This window comes from Pseudopipra pipra, chromosome 1 (genome assembly GCF_036250125.1).
Source record: "Pseudopipra pipra isolate bDixPip1 chromosome 1, bDixPip1.hap1, whole genome shotgun sequence".
NCBI classification, from domain to species: Eukaryota; Metazoa; Chordata; class Aves; order Passeriformes; family Pipridae; genus Pseudopipra; species Pseudopipra pipra.
The window spans coordinates 151192012-151211865 of NC_087549.1; the positions used below are offsets into that span (position 1 = coordinate 151192012).

The 19854-nt window shown below is 49.0% G+C and overlaps 1 protein-coding gene across 1 annotated transcript; it reads right to left on the bottom strand.

The window, feature by feature from the left end:
• Positions 1–1035: 1035 nt before the first annotated feature.
• LOC135404372 (cryptochrome DASH-like) lies at positions 1036–19251 on the bottom strand. The gene is made up of 14 exons (XM_064639094.1): positions 19105–19251; positions 18824–18996; positions 17631–17724; positions 17163–17293; positions 15559–15707; positions 14633–14721; positions 12543–12616; positions 10840–10929; positions 9245–9324; positions 7922–7981; positions 6727–6884; positions 3802–3921; positions 2680–2856; positions 1036–1454 (listed from the first exon to the last, which is right to left on the bottom strand). The coding sequence occupies exons 1-14, from the start codon at positions 19159–19161 to the stop codon at positions 1347–1349; spliced, it is 1560 nt and encodes a 519-aa protein (XP_064495164.1). The 5' UTR covers positions 19162–19251; the 3' UTR covers positions 1036–1346.
• Between the last annotated feature and the right edge of the window lie 603 nt (positions 19252–19854).

A 19854-nucleotide genomic window follows, 5' to 3' on the forward strand; every position in this document is an offset into this window, starting at 1 on the left:
CTTGGGGCAGCAACAGGAGGGGCAGCGGGACTGCTGTGCCCTGTGCTCGGCACACTCCCAGCCCTGTGTCCAGTTCAATTCGGGAAGGACACTGAGGTGCTGGAGCAGGTCCAGAGAAGGGCATCAAAGCTGGGGAAGGGTCTGGAGCAGGCTGGGGGAAGAGTGCCTGGGAAGCTGCCCAGTGGGAAAAGACCTGGGAGTGCTGGTTGACAGTAACTGAACATGAGCCAGGTGTGCCCAGGTGGGCAAGACAGCCAATGACATCCATTGGCTTGTATCAGGAACAGTGTGGCCAGCAGGACCAGGGAAGTGATTCTGCCCCTGTACTCGGCACTGGTGAGGCACCTCCAGTACTGTGTGCACTTCTGGGCCCCTCATGAGCAGAAAGACATTGAGGTGCTAGAGCAGGTCCAGATTCAGGCAAGGAGCTGGTAGAGGGTCTTGAGCACAAATCCTATGAGGAGAGGCTGAGGGAGCTGGGGTTGTTTAGCTTGGAGAAGAAGAGGCTCAGGGGATACCTTCTCACTCTCTACAACTCCCTGACAGGAGATTGTAGCCTGGTGGGGGTCGGTCTCTTCTCCCAGGCAAATAGTGAGAGGACAAGAGGCCCAATGGATCCCTAGTGGTAATAAATCCAGAGCCACGTCCCATCTTTGGGGGTCAAAGTGGGGAGGACCCGGGCTGCCCCTCAGGTGACAGTGCTCCACGACAGCACAAATACTGCCACCTCCAAATTCTCAAACTCTTCCAGCAAGTAAAACATTCTGCATAAAAATAAAATTATAAAAATAAAATTATGTAAAAATGGCCAGGGAACCATTTTAAACTGTTTTGACACCAAGTACAAAGCACAATTCTTGGCTGTGAACTGAACACTTTCCAGCTTCCAGACTGGCACCAAAAGCAACAGGGTGCTGCGAAGACTTCAGGGAAGTTTTCAAGAGGAACATACTGATTCTCCAAAGTATTGCAGAAGACACAGTAAAAGAACATCCTCTGTCTGTGGATCCCTGTGGAAATGAGGAAAATAAAATATTCTGCTAGCAAAACTTTTAATTGCACAACAATTTGTTGTTTTAAAGCTTAAAAACATGAAAAATTAGCATAAGAAGGTTCAGTTCTGACTGAAAACCTGCCACATAAACCATCATCTCCAGTTTGTAAGAAGAGGTGCTGATAGACAACCTCCAAATACCCACATCCAGAGGGTGTCCCAGGGGACACTGGACAGGAGATTCCGAGTTACTTTACTGTGGCCAGACCCATATCATAGGTTCTTCAAGGACATTAACCATTATCCAGGCATCCTGAGCAGCGAAACCTCCAGCTGAGTGCTCCTCCAGCCTTCAGCAAACATCTTTCTTGCGAGAGAAGTAAAAATCTATCCCTCTGTCCTTGTGCTGCGCTGGCACCTGTGCAGGTCCCCTCCTGCCCCTGGGATGGGGACTCCCTCCCTGTGGCAAATGAAACATGAACAGGGAGAGATTTACTGATGTTTCAGGGTGAATCTGGTCCCAAAGCAGTGCTAAAATGCAGGAAAGCGTGGACAGGGCGCTTCTGCTCCCCAGGTCCACTACAAAGGCAGGAAGGCCCAACAGGCACAGCTCTAGGTTTGGATTTAGGAAACCAGGGTTTCTGGTAAGGTGAGCTGGAAAAGCTGATCAAAATGGAACTCTTGCCTGGCAGAGGAGCTTTTTGACTTCCAGTTTCGTCACTGCCTGAAACCAGCGTCTCACCAAGGAGCTACTTCACAGAGTCCCTTCTCTGATCCCAGAAGGTCAGTGATCCAGGCCCTCCAACAGCATGGCCGAAGCAGAAGGCTTTGCTTCCACTAAACTTTCCACTCTTGGCAAAGGAATCTGGCCTGAAAAATTTGGTATTGAAACCTGAAACGGAGACATGCTTCATTCTTCACTGAACGTAGTATGACATCTAAATTTGAGCCTCCACAAAGTATCCTCACCTGGGAGGAGGCAGGGACAGTGCAGAGGGGGAAGGCAAAATGCTGAAAACTCCTTGTAATACACAAGAATTGGTTACATCCATTTCCTTCCACACCCAACTCCTCCAAGAGCAGCAGCCCAGGCAGCAGATACAAGCCTTGACATGCTACAGGATCAGCAGCTCAATCTGTCCCTGTTCTAAAGGGGAGATACACCCAAAAAGCAAAGTGCAAGGGCCAGTCCCCATAGTTACAGGTCTTCTGACTCTAGTTTGGGTTCACTCAAGCATGGCAGGAAGTTGGTTGTTTTTCCACCTCCTGAACACAGAGGACAGTGAGTTGGCTCCTTTCTGTCCACCTACATCAGGGGCTGGTCAGGCTATGCAGGCCTTGGAGATTCCCCATCCCTCCCTGCTGGCCAGTGGGGATGCCAGGAAGGATGCTCTGAAGGACATGCTCTGGCTAAGCCTTGCTGACTATACAAGGCTGATGGGATAGAGAAGCAGCTAAAATTTACATCATTCACCGCAGCAGGTAGGACAGACAGAGCTAAATAACCCTGGCTGCAGAGTCCCTGTGCAGAGCTGGACCACTGCTGTGAGGTAACATGACTTTGCATTAAAGCCATTTTTCCCTTTATACCTGAGAGAGAAGAACAGAACTCACAGACACTCCTACAGACACAGAGCAGCCCCCCTGGAGCCCTCCCACCCCATCCCAACCTTCCCAGTACTCACAGGCCTCTGGTTGATGTATCGGCTCCACTCTGGGGCTGTCACAACTGGCTGTGAGTAGGTCTCACCTAGAGTTACTCCTGCCTGGGAGAGAGCAGCACTACTCAGTGCCCAAGGGCTGTGGATATCTGCTCCCTTTATGCCCTGTAGCTCTGGGACCCACAGCCGGACGTAATCCCCCTGCAAAGAGAACACACGGGACAGGATCCATTCAATAACAACCTCCAAGTGCTTCCCGGCAAGGATGTTTCTCAACAGGAAAGGGAGAAAGAAGCTGGATTCCCAAGTAGAGAAGCTGGTGTAGTACAGCATCAGTTACTTCTGACAACCCTTAGCCCCTCCTGCATTAGTGCCTAAAGGAGACTTGGATGCTGGAGTTCTCCCAGGATCACTCTGCAGGCAGAGGAGGGAGACAGAGATGCATTTTTGGTACTGTTCACTTGTCCTGTTTAGGACATCCTGTGATGAAGTCACTCTCAAGAAGCTTCCAGTGACTGAAGAAAATTAGGATGACTAGCTCAGCTGCACATTCTTGTGTTCCTGAATCTCTCCTCTCTACTTCTGTGTCTCTTCATAGGACTAGTTTCAGATTTCTTGTCAAATCCTGCCAGCTACAGTGCTGACAGGCAATAGTACAGCCTGCCAAGAAGCTAAGGAATAGTGGTGGAAGCAGGTAATCCAGTATGTGAGCAATTTATCTGCTCCCACCACACAGAGAGTCAGAGGAGTCACAGGTTTAATCTACTCTCCAGCACCTCCCAAGGAGCAGCTCTGTCTCTCTGGTCCCTCCTGAGTTCTCCAAGAAGCTGCTCTGTGCTCAAGGAAACGTCTGTGTGAGGCACTGATGGGATGTGGCTGTGACCCAGAAGAAATGGTGATGAAACACTGAACACACAGATCAGGGCAGGGAGGGTGTGTGAAGCACCAGCCTCCCTGGGGACAGCAGCAGATTGTCAGTGTCACATCTTCCTGTGCACAACGAGGAACCTGCCTGGCTGTTGGCAAGGAGACACAGAACTGCTTTTGCAGCAGCAGCCACACAGCAGATTGATCTCCTCTGCTCCCTGAAAATACCACTTGTCCTTCACTGCACTGCCCATTGTAAAACAGCCAAACAAGACTTACATTCCCATCGTAATCCAGGCCTTGTTTAATCACGTTAAACTTCCTGTTGTCCCGTGGGTCGTTGCCAATGCCAGCACTGTATAACCAGTTGCCATAATTGCTACAAACATCGTAATCCACCTTGAGAACACAGGGAGAAAACAGTGAGAAGAGCTGGGCTGGCCCTCAGTGAGTCTTCTCTCCCCATCCACCTCTTAGCTCAAGGGAAAAATTCCTTGAATGGCAATCACTCTGGGGTGGTCAGAGCCCTCTCAAGTTGTAGGTACAGACATCTGGCTGCTTTTTACACCTGGGATCAGCTTCCCAGGTCTCTTCACTTCATGGTCCTTAAGTCAGTGAGATCTATAAAAGTCTAACCAAAATCTCTTTCTCAGTTTCCCTTTTTCAAAGAAAATCCTTCTCTTTCTGCCCTCATCTGGCAGACTTCACAACAACAAGCCCTAGATTTTGTGTGCTCGTATTCCGAAACAGCAGCAGCCCAGAACATTTCAGATATGAGAGAAAATCCTTCCTGACCAGTTACCCAGACACCACAGACTGACAGAATCATGACAGTGTGTATAAAGACGCAAACAATGCAAACAGTGCCGTTTTCTCCCACTTTTCTCTCATCAAGTTATTTCTCATCTAAGCAAATAAAAAGCTCTCAAGGATGCTCCTGTAAAATGAAACAAGGCTTCTGGAACTGGCACAAATGAGAGCATAACATAGTCCAATCCAAGGGCTCTTCAACTGGGCAGCATGGCTTAAATCCAACACCAAGAGCTTTCCAGCTGTAGGACAATTCCAGCTCAGGAGGGGAGTGGAAGTGATAGCAAAGAGGGTGTGGGATCTCTGTGCATTCCTAGGAGGGGTGTCTGTGGTGCAAAAGCAGCAGCTGTGGCAAAAAGAGCTGGCTCAGTGTTGTTCTCCCTTTACTGCAGTCACAGCAACAACCAGTCCACACAGGGATTTTTCCAAAAATCCCAGCTACTCCTTAAAGTGAGGAGCTCCATGCACCTGGATGGCAGAAGGCACAGGAAATGGGCTCTGCCAAATTCCCCTTTCTCTGCAGAGACCCTGAATGCCAGGGTCAGGGTGATCAGCAGCCAGCTTTGCTCCCTGTGCTCCAGGCTTCCCCTTCCCAGCAGCACTTCCTCCAGCCCGTGAGATGAAGGGAAGAAAGATGCTATGGGAGGCCTGATAGTGTGATTAACATGCAGGAAAGCCTGTGTGGGAGGTAAGGGCAAATCCAAGGGGGACTGGAGGAGGCAGGCTCATTTCCCCCTCAGCCTTGCCCCTTCCTGGCATTCTCTTCTGTTTGTTTCTCTGCCTTTCCTTGGGGCCTGACCCTGGGAATGAAATCAGTGAAGTCAGAGCTGAGATATTCTCTGTCCAGGACATGAGAGGTCTCTGGCCTTTCCCCTGGCTTCAGTGGGTTGCAGAGAGCTCGTGACTCATTCTCCCTGCCTGTCTGGTGTGGATGGCACACACAAACACTTGGTGGCCCTTTGCTGGCAGTAGCAGGGATGAAACAGGCATTGCTTTTGCTTTTAAGAGGCAAGTGAGACTAATTTCAGCTCTGTACTGGCCTCTGCTCTCCTACAGCCATGTCTCCCCCACCAAGCTGATGTGTCCTGTAGGCTACTCTGGGAATGCCACCAGGTTACAGTAACAGAGCTGGACACCAGCTTAAAGGATGGGAGAGAAGGGCACAAGGATCAGCCTGTGCCACACCAATCTACAGTGGCCATCAGCACCTGGGGCTTCTCGAGGTGCAAGGGCCAGTGCAGAGTGCTAAATCCTGCTTCCAGCAAAGCTGGTAACATCCATGTCTACAGGAATAAATGTAGGTAACATAGGGAGAATCCTTCTAGTATGAGCCCTTTCAGGTCTTCCTCACTTATGGAATAGGACCTGGAAGGTTCTTGCTCTTATCTGGAGAAGCATCATTGCATGCAGCTTCTGGAAGAAAACTCCTTCTGGAAGATCCTGAAGTCATGCACAGTGTTTTTGTGCCAGCCCACTGCTGCTCACAGCACTGGCATGGGAAGAGCACCCAGATCTTCCTCCTGAAGCCAAAGCCATGTCAGAGCCCAGCTCCAAGGAAGCTCAAAAAAAAAAAAAAAAATCTACATTCACAAAAAAAAAAAAGCTCTTTTAATTGCAGATAATGGCGAGGCAAGCGGGCTTTCTCTGTCCCTTCAGTACTCCTAGTGAGCAGAGTTCCCTGACCACCAGTAGCCTCTTGTATCCCACATAAAAGATCTTTAATGTGAGGCTGACGTGAGTATTTGGCCTTTTTCAGTCAGTACCAGGGGACTGAGGTCAGAGAAGTGACCCAGCCATTTAACTGAGCTTGCACAGCTGCTGATTGATATATGAGACAGGAATTGGTGCTCCAGTTGGCAGTAACTCACCAGAATGAAGAGGGATGCCTCTGGCCAGGGTGGAGCTCTCTGGAAGCTGATCCAGCTATTGTCCATACTTGCCTGTTCTTGACTACACGGCTTCCCTGTCCACAGCAATCAATGCAAAGACGCTGTGCCAGCACACATTTCTTTTTATGTTCTATTTCTGGGCTGCCCTCCTCCCCAGCCTCTGCAGTGGCCAAATCAGAGCATTGTTAACATAATTTATGTTTTGAAAGTTTTATCAAGTGTGACAGATCTCTGGCTAAAACCCTGCGTGGAGGATCGAAACTATTATTGCAAACTTCCCAGCTACATCTTGGCTGATGGCAGCTTCACTGTGGCAAAATTCCCTTTACTTATGCGAGCTTTGGGAAGTTCATACCCTGCAATCAGCACATACACAGACTTAGATCAGCCTGAAAATTAATGGTCATCTCCTGTATCATTCCTTGTTAGTCAGAGCTGTCCTCCTGCCTTCCACTCAGGGCAGGGAGCACAAACAAGTCTGGGTACACAAAGGGTTCAGTCCTACCAGCAGGTATTCAAACCATTCTGCCCCCATCCTCCAGTCCAGGCCCAGGTCCTTGGTGAGGAAGCTGGCGACGTTCTGCCGCCCTCTGTTCGACATGAAGCCCGTGGCACTCAGCTCTCGCATGTTGGCATCCACGAAAGGAACCCCAGTTTTGCCCTCTGCGGAGACAAAACACAGTGCTGGGACACGAGGACATTTTTGGGCACTCCTAAACCAACCTGTGGTGGCCCTGCATTCACAGCCCTCCAAGTGGGAAAGACGGTGCCAGTGCACAGCAGCAGGGTGGGATTTCAGTGAGGTTTAGCCGGAGTGCAGCCACTAAGACCCACTGGAAATTAAATGGGAGATCATACTGAAAGTTGAGATAAGGAGAATTTTTGGCAAGGAAAAAAAAAAGGCAAAAAACAAGGGTACAGAAAAATCTCAGACTGGAAAAACAATCAGGTGGATTGCAGGGAATTTTGCAGAGTAGAATATACAGACAACAGTGAGATGGGCCAAGAACAGAAAGATTCTTGACAGGTGACTAATAGAGGGATGTACTGGACAAATCTCCAAGGATTAGTATCTGAAAAGTAGACAGTTTGTCTATTGTTAAGGAAAAGATTTATTGTGTCTGTGTGATTTATTGTATCCTATGTGCAAATGGATACACGTGGCACTAACATGAAAAAAGAAATACAGGCATGTATTTCACTAATTCTGATGCTTCAATCTGTTAATCTCTCTAAGTTTTGAGATCTTGTGCTTGCTATTCATGTTACAATATAAAAGCTAAAGAAAAGGCTGTGGGATTACAAAAGATGTGGTTACTCCTAAGTTTGCTTTAACCTTGTAACCAAAAACAAACAAAGAAGCAAACGTAGCAGGCATGGCAATCTAACATTGATAAGAAGGGCTGGTCAGCCTCTGTGTGACTAAACAGAAGGGACCAGCAGGTGACAAACCCTCCCCCTTGGGCAGGAAAACCTAACTGCAGAACCTGGCCACTCATGACACCCTGTGGTCCTGCTCCTGTACGGTGCTCAGTCTGGGAAGGGAAGCCAAGCATCCTGCACACGCCCTCATACACTGGTGGTGCCAGCTGAAATGACAGCTCCCTACAGAGAGACCCAGCCAGCGTTAGGGCACGTGTGAACACGCAGGCACGTGGAAGCCAAAAGCACACCCAGCCAAACCTGCGGTTTCTACTGACCTTTCCAACAGTCAAAGAGCTGAAGGTCCTTTTTCCAGGGTATCTCTTTACTTTGAAGCCCTGTTGAGAAAAATAATGAGCTGCTGATGAAGAAATAGTGACGCAGGCAGTTACTCACACAACAACACAGCCTGAGGCACCTTGGCTGACACAAGGCATAGGGTAAAGCTCGTCCTCTCAGTGCCATTATAAAGAAACCTTCTGCAAGGGTTTAGAGACGACCTATTCCTCCTTCTAAGTGTTGCAAAGGGGTATCTTTTATATACAGAGGATGCTCAAGCCCTAACAGATTTTGATTATTTCTTTTGTTGATGTTTTCTTTTTTTTTTTTTTTTTTTATTAAAACCAACTCAGACTTCACAGGTGGCAGGAGATATGCTCTGGCCCAAGACAGTATTTTCTTGTTCAGTTTTACTCCAGGACAACGTTTATGTGAAATATGTTTCTGTAGCAGATACTAAACCAAGAATTACCTGGCAGAAGCCCCAGGCAACACTTTGCCCCTGCAGGGGGATAGGAACAGATGAGGGAGATGATTTAATGTTTGCAGGATCCAATGACAATTACAGCCTTCTGTACAGTGGAATGGAGGCAGAAGGGACAACTCAGCTCTAGCTGCAGATATCCAAGGTCAGGCTCACCACTGGCTTCCAGTGCCATCAAAACAGCCCCACAGGCCTGGCAGATGTGACACAGGCCCTGAGGGAGATGTGTTCCTCTGCAGCCACAGCTGGATGCCAGGATCTGACCTAGGGCATAAAAAGCAGTGCTCTCTGCTTAGGTACGGGCAGCTACATCACCTGGAGAACAGCTCACCCAGCACAGGCATCACCTCTTAGGGTTTCCTGACATATGGGCTGGATATTTGTGGTTGCATGGAGAGTTCAGACCCCCAGTTCAGGTGCAGATTCTTGCACATCAGTCACTGGGGCTAGAGCTGAATCTCACTCTGATTCCTATGTAGTGTGAGGCAGAAAGAATATCTGGTTTCTAGGGATTCACACTCCTGGGTCAGTTCCTGCTCTGTCCCAGATTCTCTGGTGAATGTGGGCAAGCCTGGAGCCTGGATTCTACCCAAAGATGCAATGTGTCTGGAAACAGCATCTTCACTCTGATTGTTCTGCTGTTTCCCACAGATGTGTGTTAACAATCCTCCCCATATCAGGTGTGGGGCTCAGTGTCTGCAGAGTGTCCAGTACCATGGTGGTCACACCACCGCTTTGAGAAGAACATTTGTACAACTTAATGGCAGCAGCCCATCCTCTTACTTTCCCTGTGGTAAGACTGCACCTTTCCTCTCCAAATACAGCGATCCACACACACCTCTTAGGGAGAAAATCCTCTTGCCATACTTCAGGGCCACAAACCGAAAGTAATCCCTCCACAGCAGCTCAAACAGGACCCTGAAACACAAAGGGTCACTGTGGGTCAGACGAAATTACTGAATTGGGATTTTCCTTCCACAGCACCCATCATTAACACCGTGAGGTTTATCCACAATTTCACGGACCTTCCCACGATAACAGTTCTTTCCCAAGCCTACTTACCTGGCTTTGCAGCTGGATGACTACAGGGAAAGCAAACTTTGCATGAATCACCTGGGAAGCTTCCCTTAGCTCGAGTGCAGGAGCAGAATTTCAGGAAACGTGTTCTTCACCCATCCCAACCGGGATGCAATCCTCCAAAGAGCAGGGCGAGGGCCTGATTCAGCTTCACACTTCCTCATGAACAAGTGTGTCAGCACATTCCTGAGAGCTTTGCCTTGATTTAAGCAATAACCTTTGTGAGGGACTTAAAGACACCTTTCAAAAGTGGTTGATAGTGCTCTAGCTCGTGAGATCAGGTGACAGTCCCATCTCAGCCTCTGAGGCCTGCTTCAGCTCTCTGGCATACTGGAAACATTCTGCTCAGCTGATGTTTAGGCTGATAAGATCTTTCTGGAAAATCTCATTACAAAACAAAACGCTGCCCAAATGCTAAAAACTGGTGTCATAATGCTGAGGTTCAAGGAGTCCCTCATGTGCAGCCACCACGACCTGTACTTTACTGTACCATTGTCTGCAGTGCCTGGGAGCTTGACAGATTCATTTTTATACTTATTAATCACTTTAAAATGCTAAAATCACCACGGCACCACAGCTGCCAGCAGGCTGGTATTAGATGGAAAAACATGAGTATGTTCATTTCTTGAAATCTTTCCTCTCTTAATTGTCTTCTAAGAAAAAAACAACCCCAAACATACACTTGAAGAGTGTTGATATTTTATCTGTCATTTGAATTTTAATGAAATTGAGCATTTTGGCCAGAATTGTTGGCAATGTTCTGCCCGCTCTTCACCAACCACTGTGCTGTTTGACATATTGCAAATGTAACAAACCAATATGAACATGCAGTTCTAGAGTTTGCACAGACTTTCTGGTTTGGGGTTTTTTTCCCATCCAGGTCTAGTGTTAGGCCAGGCTCTAACATGAACCTGCTCCTCCATGAAAGTGCTTTGTACAAGTCACACAGTTGCTGAGACTTTGGAGTGAAACTCTGCTCATATCCTTGGCATGAGAAACCCTTTAGCTTTTATTTGTAAATCATTCTTTCTTCTCATCCAGCCCATAATAACAATACAGAGACAGATGGTGCTGATTTACTGAGATCGTTTTTAAAAATCATAAACCACAATTTTCCAGCAATAATAATGACAACTGGCATCCATAATCTCTACTTGCAAAGTGCCTAAAGCCTCTGAGTGTCAAAGGCAGATTAATAAATCCTGAAACAGAACTGCAGTGCAACCCAGAGGAACCAGGCAGCAGGCACAGGAAAAACAAACATTAATTAAGGGGAGTTAACAAATCACTCTCCTGTGTGTGAGATGCTGGTTTCCTATTCAGAGAAAACAACATGCTGATGGTGCAAGGACATACCAGTATGTGCTCTGATTTGCTGTTCTCTCTCTTTCATACTTCTGGATCTGCTCATAGATGTATCGAGGTGAGATGCAGCCCAGCGCCAGCCTGAAAGCAGAGGAATTGTGTCCTGAATGCCATGCAGGACTCACAGCTCAGAGGGAGTGGAGGGGCAGTTTTGTGTTGAGTTGTTGTCTAAAAGGTTTTGCTGGGTTTGCAGTTCTGCCCCAAACGGCTTTAATCAAGTTCTGCAACTTCTTTGCAACTCCTCAAGAGAGAGAATCCTCTTCCAAGAAACAAAACCCTCCCCTTCCCAGCATATGGCTGTTACAGGAGCCTCCAAGCTACGGAGACAAATCATTTCACACAAGTTTGACAAGTTTTGCCTGAATGATTTGATCAGCTGCTGACTTAGTGCACCAGTGACAAACCCAAAGTGGGTCTCAAATGTCAACCTCTGCATCACCTGTCCTACCTGTCCTTACACTACAAACCTCCTTATTATGTGCCAGGGCTCCTTTTCCTGCAGAACCTCAACATCTTATCTGAGCAACCACAGAAGGCTTGCTGAAAATCTGAGGCCGGGCAGGAAACCTAGGGAATCAAACCCCACTCTGGCATTTCAACCCACTGGGCTCCTTCCATTTGTTCCAAATAAGTGCTGTGCAAGACAGGAAACAGCTTCCAGACTCCAACCCCATCATGCAGGAACAACTTTTACCTTGATTTTCCTAGAAATGCATTTAACTGCCATTTCCACTATGGCTGGTGGAAACATTTGATGTTCTAATGAATTCTGGAAAACAGGAAGAAAGAGCCTGAAGAGTTTTTCCTTAATTGTTGACCAGTTCTGACACTTAGAAGTGGCCAGTACGAGATGGGACTGACTGGCTGCAATCTGAGCCACTCTGATTTTGATTATCTGACAGAGGAACATTTTGGGGCAGGCAGATTTGGACTGTCTGCTCTGGGCAAATGATCGGCTTGGAAAAATTCGGGCAGAGCCACAAATAAACCTGTGCAGCTTCAGTGGTCCTGGGATCCCGACTGGAATTCTGAAGTGCCACCAGATGGAGCCATCCACTGCAACCATCAAAGCACAAAGCTGGGTGAAAACAAGAAATCCTGACCTGTAACAGCCTCAGAAAACCGTTTCATATCACAGTTCTGTCGGGACAACACTCCAGATGCTCTCAGCTTAGGCTGAACTGGGTTCTGCTGCTGCAGTTTCACTCTGGAATTAACTCTGCCCCTTCCAGCATCAGAGACTAAACCACCTAACCAGGAGTCAGCAAAGAAGAGATCCTTTTGCAATAGGAATAATCAGAAGTGTCTCTTCTACCCACAGAAGAAGACAATGGCAGTGAGGTGAGGTGACTTGCCCCACAGTATTCAGGAAACCAGGACTGGATCGAGTTCTTCTACAACCCTCTCAACACATGGAAACTGTGCTGCTTCCCTGCCTGCTCCCAACCACCCCACACACACAAAACAGCATGAAGCCAAAGGCATGAGTCCCTCCTGTGCCCTGCCCACATTGGTGGTCCCAGCACACAGGGCTCTTGGCACAGTTCTGCTACAGTGCAGCAGTTCCTAACTGCAGGAATGTTCCCAGGGAACCACATCCAGACCCCTACCCATGCCCAGTAGCACTCAGCAGACAGGTAACATCAGTTTGGGATGGGAGCAGAAAAGGAGTTTTCCCCAACAAAAATCTTTACCATGGTGCAAATTTGGTTGAGTAATCCATTCCCACCAGCCCATTCCGAGACTCCTTGTAAGATGCAACCAGGTTCTGTTGGAGCAAAAGAACAAAAGGTTTGAACACTTTAAAAACAACCTGCTAAATGTTTTCTCTCCTTCTGGAGGCAGAGCAATCTGGCAGGGCTGGGCTCCCTCTCATGGCTGCCTGCAAGGATTACACAGCTGCCAAATTCCTGCCTCCAGCGCACAGGAATTAATCAGGCCAGCAGTTTTCATTTATAGCTGTGGGATGTGTGTCACGAGCTGTGCTCCCCAGTTCAGCCTGGAGCACGTTTCCTTCCACAAGCACTGTGCACCTGGTTGTACTTGCTCCCTGCCCGTTCCCGTCTGACTCTGGATCAATAATGCACTTCCAAGCCCCAGTGGAACTCCATTGTCCATGTGGTTCCTTGTTTGAGTTTGAGAACCTGAGTCTTACAGCTCCCAGCACTCAGCTGCAGGAACTCACATTTACAGCAGGGTGCACATCTTCCATTTTCTAAGTGCTCCATGGACAGTGCAGGGGACACAGGGAATCCAGATCTCTCCTTGATCCCCTTCACTGCACAGGTTACAATTTCTAAGGGGCTGTTCTACCTCGCTGGGGAACACAATACTTGCATTACAAAAAAAGAAGGAACAGGTTTTCCAGCACTAGTTGTATTAATGCTTGACCAAGAGTAGAAGCTGTGCATGCCTGTGCTCATTTTGGCTGGGATGGAGTTAATTTTCTCCACTGTAGCTGGTCTGGGGCTGTTTTGGATTTGTGCTAAAAGCAGTGCTGATAGCACACCAGTGTTTTCATTATTGCTGAGCAGGGCTCACACAGCCTCAAGGCCCTTTCTGCCTCTCTCACCACCCCACCCTGAGTAGGCTGGGGGTGCACAAGGAGGTGGGAGGGGACACAGCCAGGACAGCTGATCCCAACTGGCCCAAGGGGTATCCCAGACCATAGGATGTCATGCTCAGCACATAAAGCTGGGTAAGGAGGAAAGGGGGATGTTTGGAGTGGTGCCTGTTTGTCTTCCCAAGTAACTGTTACACGTGGTAGAGCCCTGCTTTCCTGGGGATGGCTGAGCACCTGCCCACTGATGGGAAGTTTTAAATGAATCCTTACTCGGCTTTGCCTATGCAAAAAGCTTTTGCTTTCCCTAATTAACTGTCTTTACCTCAACCCACAACTTTTCTCAACTTTTACCCTTCTGAATCTCTCCTCCATCCCACTGGCAGGGACTGAGGGAGCAGCTGCTTAGGGCTGTGCCTCCTGGGGTTAAACCAGGACAATGATCCCCAACAGCAAAGGAATGCAGCAACTTCCTCAGCACAGCAGAAAGGATGCCCTGAGGCACTGGACACAGTACAGTTCCTAACCCATCTCAGCCTGAGAGATGCTCCCCCCTATATCCACAAAGCTGGTGGGGTCTGATGCTGTTGGAAATCAGCACACATATCTTTGAATTCACACAAGGCAAATTTAAGGCTGTTCCTCAAACTAGGCCAGGAAGAAGTCCAAAAACCAGCTCCACAGACAAAATGCAGTCAGCACCAGCTTCACTCCACCAAAGCAAGGGAGCAAGAAGTAGCTGTAATTATTGGCTGCAAGTTTTCAAACCAGACTACAGGAACCTCCAACTATTTATAACTGTGGGCAGAACTTGGGTTAGTTGTTCCTCACCCCAATTGCAAGTGCAGCCCCTTCAGGCCACTTTTCACTCCTCCAATATGGGGGAACTACTTCGCTGATCACATGGGACATGAGAAAAGGCAAATTGAGAGAAAGGGGCTAAAAAATTTTGTCCCAATTCCCAAAAATTAACGGAAAAAAGAATTTCAGAGGGATGGCCACTACACTAGGTTCCTAAGTATTTAGCATACATTCCCAGTTCCTGGATGACTTCTTTTTGATCTAGTTTGCCTCTGAAAAACTGAAATAATGCTATTTCCCTGCTTTGCAAAGTGTTATACAGGAGCTAAGGAAATATTGTTAGGAAGTGAAATTGCAGCCTCACCCACTTGCACAGCCATGTGTACAAGGGGGAGGATGTAGGTAAGGAAATGCAAGAGTTACTGTGTCCCAAAAATAATATTGCAGTCTCATTAAAGCCTGGGTCTCTCCTCCACTGCAGGGGAAGGCTGTTCGTGGATCAGCTACAGGATCTGCCACAGAAAACACCATCACATTGTTACCCCCTTGGAAAGGTAGGGAGCTTAAAATCTAGGGATGTTCAGCAGTAAGGATGTCTGCTTTTGGGACATAAAAGATTGTGTGGTCTTCCTTTAAAATAAGGGTCACATCAAACATATTAAAAAGCACTAAGAAGATGTTTTCTACCCAGCTGCAGGGCACCTCCTCCACAGGGAATTTACCTTGATTTGCTGTATGAGTGGGCAGAGGTTTAGTTACAGTTGAAAGGGCAACCACTGCCTCCATGTCTTATTTCTCAGAAAGAGACATATCATAGAATCATAGAATCACAAAATGGGTTGGGTTGGAAGGGACCTTAAAGATCATCTCATTCCATCCCCTGCCATGGGCAGGGACACCTTCCACTAGCCCAGGTTGCTCCAAGCCCTCTCCAACCTGGCCTTGGACACTTCCAGGGATGGGGCAGCCACAGCTTCTCTGGGCAACCTGTGCCAGGGCCTCTCCACCCTCACAGGGAGGAATGTTTTCCTAACATCTAATGTAAATCTCCTCTCTTTTATTTATCTCCTGAACACAAATTGCCTCTCCATATTTACAAGGAGACATCTTTTCTGTGAGAGAATATGATGTGCAGTGCAAGATGTTTGGTTTATATTAACCACCAGATCTCAAGTGCAGCCAGTACAGGTGCCTACTTCACCTTGGCTGAATGTCTGTGTCCTGGGAATCTGAAGCAGCCAACTTGCTTTGCAAACCATGTTTTTAAAAACAGGTCTAAGCGGGATATATTTAAGAACAGAATCTAGGTAGGATTTCATGGGAGCAACTGCCAAATTGAGTTTTCTTACCCTTCTGTCCGAAATCCTCCATTGTAGGGATGCACCCTTCTTCCAGCCCTGGAGCCAGAGGCTTTAGCTGCTCTGCCATCCGCAGGGTTGGCCGGACCTTCGCCTCAGATTCCACCGCCCTTCGGAAATGGGTGTAGACATCAGGCAACCTGCACAGGTGACAGCACAGCCAGGTCTCTGCAGGGTGGTTTCCTCGGCCCCTGCACACAGCACTCACACACCTTCCACAGGGGGAGGATTAGCATTCCAGGCTGCGCTCCCCTGGGGCAGAGCACAGGTTTGTGATACCTCTCTATTTGTATCCTGCCAGGCACAATAGAGGAAGATGCCCCCGGGGCTAGCAGCCTTCAGAAGTTCAGCCCTTTGCCCAATTTCTTTCTGCTTCTGATGCAAATTGTGCCTTTTCAATTTAAGGCGTGTCCATGAGGGCCAGATTTCTCTCACCTAACTTCTGATTAACACACAAGGCTGACCTCAGTGTAAAAATCTGCAACCTCCTGGTGCCTTTTCAGTCAAAGGAGAGAAAAAGGCACTTTCATGGCCTGACTCTTCTGCCCTATTTTATACATTTTCTACAGAATACCACGGATCACTTAAAACTCCATCAACTACACCCCATGTGACTACTGAGGGAGCCATGAAAGAGTCCACAGGCAAAGGGCTGCTGTCATAGGCAGATGCATCAGTCAGAGGGGGTAATGGAGCAATCCAGGCCAGTGTCCCAGGAGTGTCACCAATAGTGGGCCAGCAGGACCAGTGCAGTGACCATCCCCCTGTACGTGGCACTGGTGAGGCACCTCAAATCCTGAGTTCAGCTCTGGGCCCCTCACCACAGGGAGGACATTGTGGTGCTGGAGCATGTCCAGAGAAGGGAACAGAGCTGGGGAAGGGTCTGGAGCACAAGTCTGGTGAGGAGCAGCTGAGGGAGCCGGGGGGCTCAGTCTGGAGAAAAGGAGGCTCAAGGGGCATCCTGTTGCTTCCTACAACCTGAAAGGAGGTTGTAGTCTGGAGGGAGGGTTGGTCTCTTCTCCCAGATAACAAGTGACAGGACCAGAGGAAATGGCCTCAAGTTGTGCCAGGGAGGTTTAGATCGGATATTAGGGAAATCACTGAAAGGGTGATTAGGAATCCAACAGGCCAGGCTGCCCAGAGATGTGGTTGAGTCACCATCCCTGGATGTATTTAAAAGTGTAGATGTGGCACTTAGGGATAAGGTTTAGTGGTGGGCTTGGCAGTTCTGGGTTAATGGTGATCTTTAAGGTCTTTTTTGACCTAAATGATTCTATGATTCTATGTCACAAGGATTTTGAGGACTGCAGACTGAGTATCCAGACTGTGCTGGTCCAAACTGCTGGAAAGGCAAAGAGAAATCAGTCCTCAGTAAACGCTCAAACACACACCTTGGCTTCATGGATATTGAAGTGGAAATCCTGCTAATGCAGAGGGATGACTGTGCCCCTTCCCCTCGATGCACCATAAACACAGATGGACTAATGGGTCCCTTCCCTGTGGGACCAGATGATTAGGAGCCCTCCTGAAGAGTTCATTGGAGTGAGAAACAAGTGGGACAGTGCAGGAGTGAGTGACACCATGGAGCAGCCCACCTGGCAATAGGCCTGAAGGGAAGGTCATCCCGATGATACAGCGTGGATGCCCAGAACGTCTGAATCTTCACCCCATGCTCCTTACACACCTGGCACAGCCCCTTCTCCACATCCAGCTCCTCCTGCGTGACCTAGGGAGATCAAAATAGTGAGGCCAGGGCTGCACAGCCCCAGCTCCCATGTGCACACAGACCCTGGTCCCTTGTCCTGCCCTCCTCCCTCATCTCCACATTTAGCTCCTTCCCTCTGGATGCACACACACAATCTCTGAGTCTTGCCCAGCAAGGACTCCCACCCAGAGCCTACACCATCCCCATCCCAGGAACTATCCAGTTTCCTCAAGGTTAACACCACCACTGCCAAGAAAGGCCCTGAACACACAGGATCTGCATCACCATTTGGTTGTGAAAGAAACCTCTGCAACCTAATTTTATCTTTTAAACTATGTCACTTCAGTATTTCCCTTACCTCTTCGTGGAAAGCCACAGCGCTGACAGAGCCCAGCTGAGTAATCAGATCGCGGACCACATCTTCTGGCTTCCCCTTCCTCACAACCAGGGTACTACAAACACAAAATATTGGCCTGAGTTGTTGTTATTTATGTGTACAGGAGGTCCTTGTCTGAGCCCAGGCAGGCACCCATGGACTAGTTCTCTACGGAGCACAGACCTGGTGTGGAGGCAGACAGACAGGATTTGACTAGCCTGCATTTTTTAGGAGCCAGTGAACAGAGCTTGTAAGCCTCTGGGGCTTAGTTTGTGTCAAACATATTTCTGACACTCTGGATGCCTTAGAAAGGATCACTGGGCACAAAGCCAGGCTGTTACCTAAAAGTGAATCTCTTCATCCTCACACACCAGTGATTGAAGAGCTGGCTGATGCGACTTGTCCAGGTTGCCCGGAGAGGTGCCAGGTGCCCCATCCCTGGAAACATTCAAGGTCAGATTGAGCAAGGCTCTGAGGAACCTGTTCTGGTTGAAGATGCCTCTGCTCATTGCAGGAGGTTGGACTAGATGACCTTTAAAGGTCCCTTCCAACCCAAACTGCTCTATGACTCTATGATCTTTTGCTAAGCAAAGCCAGATGTTACCTGGTAATGGATTCTTCAGGCCCTGGTCTAACCCAGCTATGGTTCTAAAAGCATAATAAAGGAGGCTCCTCTGGAGACCCCCTTACCACAGACTGAGTTTATAGGGACAGGGCATAAACAGATGTAACTCTCCAGTCTCACAGGCCAGAATCCATGTTGGTCAGTCTCAAGCCAGCTCCTAGGGAAAACTCCTAGGAACAAGAAAGGACACATGCCACAGTCATTGCCTACATCTCAAAGGCTGCCATTCATGTCTCCAGTTGTCAGGGCTCTGGACAAAGCACTCAAGGGTGACACCCATCTGTGGTATCTGATTTCGAGAAAGTAAAAGCCCACATGGCACAGCCTGGATGGCTCTTTGTTCCCTATGCAGTCACCACAGCAAGTCATCTGAACAGTGGCTACATAAGGGACCTTGCTGTACCTAACAGAAGGGCTGTAGCTCTCAGAAATAAACCACCATCACAGCTCGGAGCACCGGACATGATTTGACTCAGAGCACAGGTATGTGTTGAAAAAGAGCAGGAAAACAGAAATATACGTGTTATTTGCACGGTACTTTCTCAACTACCTTCCTTTTTTCTTGAGCGTTTCCCTTAGATCCTTCACACTTTCCAGCAAAAACCGGAGCCGGTGGGGCCCTGTCTTGGGGAAGCCGAAGCAGTGGGTGCCCAGGTAGTGCCGCGGGTCGAAGCAGTAGAGAGGGATCACGAAATCTGCGTTATCCTGAGCCCAGTGGAGCACCTGGGAAAAACACAGCGAGGGCCGTGAGAGCTGCCGGGGGCGGGATGCAGCGGGCATCTCTCCCCATCCTGCCCACCAGCGGGGCTATCCCCACGGAAAATCCCATACCTGGTTATCGTGGGCGCGCAGGTCGCAGCGCAGCAGGCAGATGACCACCCTCGACATAGTACCTCGGGGTTAGTCCTGCCTCTCCCGGCTCGCCTCTGCCCTGCGCCCGGCCCGGCTCTGCGTCCCTCTTCCCGGCCCCTTCATCCCGCCCCGCCGGGGAGGAGCCGCCCTGCCCCCGGCTCCCTGTGTCCGCCCCCGCAGCATCCCCGTGGGACGGGCACGTCCCGTCCTGCATCCCGGGAGGGTGGCGGGACCGAGGCGAGCTCATTTCCCTCGGTCCGGGATCCCAGCGCTTTTCCTCTCACCGGAATCCTGCCCCGGCCGGGCGCACTTATTGCTGAATTGGCGTGGGTTTTTTTTAACCTCGAAAATCTCTATGGTCTTCCACACATCAGCATCAGGAGGTTGTAGCCGGGTGGAGGTCGGTCTCTTCTCCCAGGCAACCAGCAGTAGGACAAGAGGGCACAGCCTTAAGCTGCGCCAGGGGAGGTTTAGGTTGGTCGTTAGGAAGTTCTTTACAGAGAGAGTGACTGGGCACTGGAATGGGCTGCCCAGGGAGTTGGTGGAGTCACCGTCCCGGGAGGTGTTTAAGAAGAGACTGGATGTGGCAGCAGTGCCATGGTCTAGTTGACAGGACGGTATTAGGTCACATGTTGGACTCGATGATCTCAGAGGTCTTTTCCAACCTAGCTGATTCTGTGGTTCTGTGATCTGTTGCAGCGTGGCCCCGTTGTGCTGAGGCTCAGCCGC